The sequence below is a fragment of the Carlito syrichta genome, unplaced genomic scaffold (genome assembly GCF_000164805.1).
Source record: "Carlito syrichta isolate Samal-C Ts95f unplaced genomic scaffold, Tarsius_syrichta-2.0.1 Scaffold135628, whole genome shotgun sequence".
In the NCBI taxonomy this organism is placed as follows: domain Eukaryota; kingdom Metazoa; phylum Chordata; class Mammalia; order Primates; family Tarsiidae; genus Carlito; species Carlito syrichta.
The window spans coordinates 4,695-9,976 of NW_007079724.1; the positions used below are offsets into that span (position 1 = coordinate 4,695).

Below are 5,282 nucleotides of genomic sequence, written 5' to 3' on the forward strand. Positions count from 1 at the left end.
CCCCAGCTGGGGCGTAACTAGGGGGAGCGGAGGTCCCGGGGTTGTCCTGCCTGGAGAAGGGGGTGCTGGGAAGCCGGGCCAGGCCAGAGCTGGGGGCTGGCGGCCCCTGAGAGGGAAGGTGGCCAGACGGCGCTCCCGTGGCCCCTACCTACCCGCACCCCCAGGCCTGGCCTCCTCTCCTGCGGCCCCTCCCCCAGGAGCCCCGAGGAGACAGAGGCAGAGATGGGTGGCGAGGGAGGGGTGGCAGCCATGCAGTTATGGTGCGTGCGGGGACAGGGCAAGGTGGAGACAATCGGTGGCCGCCCGGCCCCAGCTGGCCCAGCCACCCTGCCCCAGGGACAAGCGGTCCCGGGCGGGGCTCCCAGACACCACCGCGCGGCCGCCAGGAGCCTTGCTCTGTCTGCTACAGGGTCTTTCCTTCATCTTGCGACCCACGCTGGGGACGTCCGAGCCCCCCTCCCCTGCAGACGCAGCTTTTCCAAGTTTCTGTTGAACCAGACTCTGCCCTCAAAGACTCCCAGTGAACCCCCGTTGCGTCCGCCCGCCTCGGCCACGATGGCCGTGAAAACACGTGTATGAAACTTTCGCACTAGGGGGTCCTGGGACCCAAGGGGGCCCGACGGGGAGCCTCCCTGACCCTCGGGCTCTACACAACAGACTTTCTGTGGGGCCACGGCGGTCAGTGCGTCCGCAGCTGCTGGCACCTGAGCCTTCCCTTTGGGCTTTCAGCGCATTTGAGGCCGGGATGCTCACGGCCCTTCTCGCTGTGTCTTGGCCTCAGGCATCAGTGCGTAAAGACTAGCTGCACACACGGAGAACAGCCTCGTTTCCAGCAGGGCTGGGCTGGCATCGCCAGCTTGACGGGCCTTCACGGGAGGCTGCAAGCGGGTGACTGGGACTGGCAGGGTGCCTCCCCCTCCTCGGACACAGGCGAGGCCACCAGACTGGGCAGCCTCGCCGGCCGAGCATTTACATTTTTAAAAACGAACTAAACCGCTTTGCAAGAAAAACCAAGCGTAATTTACACACAGGGTGAGCACAGATCTTCACTGCCTCGGCTCGCGAATGGCCACATCCCTACACACCGGCGTCTTGCACCTCCTTTAAGGCGTGGAACGTTCCAGAAACACTTCTAACACCCGTGTTGTTTTGACCCACTTACTTTCCCACTGCCGGAGGCAGCGAAGACCCAGGGTGGGGTCCCTGGACGGACGCCCGTGGAGCTGGGGCCGACCCAGGCCCTGGCGACTCCCGAGCCCCGCCCCCGCTCCCCACACCCCAGAGCGTCCACAGGCAAGGCCGCCAGCCTCCCCACCCCTCTGGCCTCGGGCTTCCGCGGGAGGACCAGCGTGTGGCCAGCCAGGCTCCGCTCCACAGCCCCACGGGCTGGGCCACCATGGGAGGGGCCCGCCTACCCGGGCTCCGTCACGCCCACCCAGGACGCCGCACCCAAGTCCCGCTCCGAAAGAGCAGGGACCACCCCAGAGGCGGGTGTCCAGCCCCGAAGGCCCATGAGTCCAAAGGCGTGGTAGAAGTCTTCAAGTTCGGGCTTAAGAGCACAGTCAACCTTACATCCTTCTCTGCCACACACCTGCGTTTGATTTGATGATAATAACGCCCCGGCACCCTAGCTAGAGTTTCCTTTTCTTCTTTTCTTAATCTTTTTTAGAAAATAAAAGATGGGGTCTCACTATGCTGCCCAGACTGGTCTTGAGTTCCTGGCCTCAAGCCACCCGCCCGCCTCAGCCTCCCAAAGCCCTGGCGTGAGCCACCGCGCCCAGCCTCTGACTGGACTTTTCAAGTAAGATGGGTGCTCGGGCCACAGTGGATGCCCAGGGACCGATGTGTGCGTTCCCGCCCTCGGCCCGCTGCCATTCAGACATGCACGTCTCCTCGCGAGAGATCCGTGCGTGGGCCGGCAGGGCCCAGCTACGTGGCACCATGGGCGCTCCCTGGACAGGCAAGGGACCTGGGCTCCCCAGCGAGCCCCGCCCCCCCGCGGGTCTGGAGAGCCACTCCGATCCCACTGCAGGGCTAGCCGGGACCAGGACGAGGGGAGCCCCTGAGCCGCGGAGGTCCCCTGTCCCCATGGTGACAGCGGGTGGTGGGAGGGGCCGGGTGGACAGGTTACCTGCTCCAGTGATGGCTGGCATGTTGAAGATTTCCGTCCCAGGCTGGCCAACGTCTGGAGGGGTGACACAGTGGGTGAGGTCCCCGGCCCGGGACACCACCGGCCCTGCCTGTCCCCGCGGGGTCTAGGCCGCGTGTGCCTGTGTCCCTGTTTATGCAGGCCTAGGCGGGGCCGGCGGGCTTCGCTTCCAGCCGGCGTCAACCGCCTGGGGGTGGGGGGACCGCCATCTGCGAGGCCTCCAGCCCGGCCCAGGAGGGAATGCGCCCCAGCCCGGGTGGGGGGGCCTCCTGTGGCCGGGGGCTGCGACTCCTCCCCCTCCACCAAGCCCCGCGCCCTCGAGGGGCTGCCGTGTGCTGGGCGCCCAGCGCCACCTGGGGAGTGCCAGGCCCCACCGGCCACGAGATGTGCTGGCCCTCACACGGCTGACCCGCCCCCAGGCCCCAGTGCTCGTGGAAGCATGCCCTGGGCGCCTGCTATGTGTGCCATCCTCCGTGCCATTCTGCGGCCTTAAGCTCCACCAGGAAGGCCAGTGAGTCAAGGGACCAGGAGAAAGAGCGGGGCGGCCAGCAGGTGCGGGCCTGGGATGTGCCCGGGGCCCCTGGCTCTGGTTGGCGGGCCCTTACTGTATTCCGGCTCGTTCCGGTTGTGAGTGTTCAGCTTCTTGTTGATCTCCTGCTTCTTAGACTTGACCATGGCCGAGTTGCTCTCGGTCAGCTTGCTGAAGAAAGCCGGCGGCTGGGTGGTGTTGCCTGGAGACTTGGAGCCCATCCTGCTGGGAGGGTCAGACGCCCCAGTCAGCTTGCTGGGTGCTGAGCTCGCATGCCTCTGAAGACAGGGAACTCACCACCCACACTGCCTTGGAAATCTGGAGCCACGCTTCTCCCACTCCTGTGCTTGCACCCCCGCCACCTATGCTGCTCACCTGTCCCAGGGCTTGGGGTTTCTAAGGGACCCCCGGCTGTGTGCTGAGCCACCGCTGACCCTCTGAAGAGAGCCTCAGTAACCAGAGGCGGGTTTGGCCACACCCTCCCCCAGGCCAGCTTCCTCTCTGCCTCCTCCCCATCCAACCCGGCTGGTCCAGCACTTCTTCCTTCCTCCTCAGTGTTGGAACCCTGCCTGAGCTGAGACCCTGGCCCAAGGCATAGAGGCTGAGGGCCCCCCAGGCAGGGACGCACCCCTCGCCCCTGAGATGGTGGGATCTGCTGGGTAGGTGTGAGGTCACTCAGCAGAGCCCGAGCCCTAGTGCCCCCACCCGGCACTGGGTGGACTGAGGCCAGAGCGGGCCAGGAGCCCAGCCAGAGTACCCTGAAGATGTGTCCCCCCAGTACCTGGGCTCTGCCTGCTCCCCGTCCCGATAGAGCAGGGGGAACACGGTGCTTCGGGGGTGCCCCGGCTCTGCCATGCCCTCCGGCGGGGACACAGGCTCAATACCGTCCTCGCTGCTCAGAACCGACGTCTTGCTCGGCTCTGGAGACCTGGTGGTGGGAGGGTCCCCTAGCAGTCAGAGTGCTCCTGGGGACGGCCCACCCAGCCCGCCCCGCCCCGGCCCGACCCGTCAGGCTCGAGGAACGGCAGGCCACATGGGGTCCCTGTGGGCCACACGCCATCTCTGCCGCCTGTTTTTCTGTCTTGAAAACCCTTTAGAAACATGAAACTGCCGGGCACGATAGCTCAAGCCAGTGATCCCAGCATGTTGGGAGGCCGAGATGTGGGGGTTGCCTGAGTCCACGGTTCAAGAACAGCCTGGGCATCATGGCAAGACCTCATCTCTACAATAAATCAAAAACTCGCCGGGCGTGGTGAGCGCGAGCCTGTGGTTCCAACTACTTGGAAGGCTGAGGCGGAAGGATTGCCTGAGCCCAGTAAGTCGAGGCTGCAGAGGCCATGAGCACACCACTGCACTCCAGCCAGAGGAACAGAGACTCTGACTCAGGAAAAAAAAACACAAACTCACCTTTTAGCTCACCAACTGTGCACAAGCAGGCACAGGCGGGATAGGGCACGGTCTGTGCCCCAGGGTCCCCCAAAGACAGAGACTGTCACCCACATCTGCGCCCACACGCACAGCACCTCCACGGGGATGCCTCCTTCACCCCAGAGCTCAAGGCTCGCCCCTCTCCTGATCCCAGAGCCCCTGAGGTTAACCAGGTATATGAGCATGCACACATGTGTGCATGTATGTGGGTGTGTATACATGAAGAGTACACATGTGCACACATGTACACGTGAGTGCGTTATGCATGTGTACTTGTGCGAGTGTGCATACATATGTAGACATGAACACGTGCACATGTGAGTATGCATATGTGCACACATGTATGTGTGTGTATAGTGTGCCTGTGTTAAAAGGTTGTTCTCTGACTGGGTTGGTGGCTCAGCCTACAAGCCCAGCACTTCAGGAGGCCGAGGGTTCAAGATCAGCCTGGGCAACTTGGCGAGACCTCATCTCTACGATTAAAAAAAAAACAAAAAATAGCTGGGCTCGGTGGCTCAGCCTGTAATCCTGCGCCTTTGGGAGGCTGAAGTGAGTGGACTGCCTGAGCCTGCGGGTTCGAGACCCGCCCGGGTAACTTGGCCAGACCTCATCTCTACAATAAATCAAAAATGAGCCGGGCGTGGTAGCGCGTGCCTGCAGTTCCAGCTACTTAGAAGTCTGAGACAGAAGGCTCGCCAGAGCCCAGCAGGTCGAGGCTGTGGTGGCCAGGAGCGGCCACTGCACTCCAGTCTGGGCGACAGAGTGAGACTCCAACTCAAAAACAAAACACAGCCAGGTGTGGTAGCGCGCGTTTGTAGTTCTGGCTACTCAGAAGGCTGTGGCGGAAGGATTGCTGGAGCGCAGCAGGCGATGCGGGGGTGTCTGGGAGCGTGCATGCCACTGCACTCCAGCCTGGGCAAAGGAGTGACACCAACTCAAAAACAGAGGCTGTTCTGCAAATTATACAGCCCGGGTTCCAGTCCCAGCTCTGCCCCTGTGGGCAGTGGCCCCGAGGGAGTGAGTTCACAGACCTCTGCTTCCCCGCCTGTGAGATGGGAGAGCGTTGCCGGCCCCTGCGAGGGGCGGTCATGAGAACCGATACAAAGCGCCCCAACTAAGCCCGAGCGCACCCAGCACGAGGGCCACGCTTACCCGCTGTCACCGTCAGCAGGAACG

At 63.3% G+C, this 5,282-nt stretch overlaps 1 protein-coding gene across 1 annotated transcript in view; it reads right to left on the reverse strand.

The window, feature by feature from the left end:
- LOC103250881 (nuclear receptor corepressor 2-like) overlaps window positions 1-3,606 on the reverse strand; it is a gene marked incomplete at its 5' end in the record, with an annotated part of 6,181 nt that extends 2,575 nt beyond the window's left edge. Inside the window, 3 exons of the mRNA XM_021708250.1 lie at window positions 2,132-2,185; window positions 2,755-2,903; window positions 3,460-3,606. Of these exons, the coding sequence (XP_021563925.1) occupies window positions 2,132-2,185; window positions 2,755-2,903; window positions 3,460-3,606 (350 nt within the window). The remainder of the gene's footprint in view (window positions 1-2,131; window positions 2,186-2,754; window positions 2,904-3,459) is intronic.
- Between the last annotated feature and the right edge of the window lie 1,676 nt (window positions 3,607-5,282).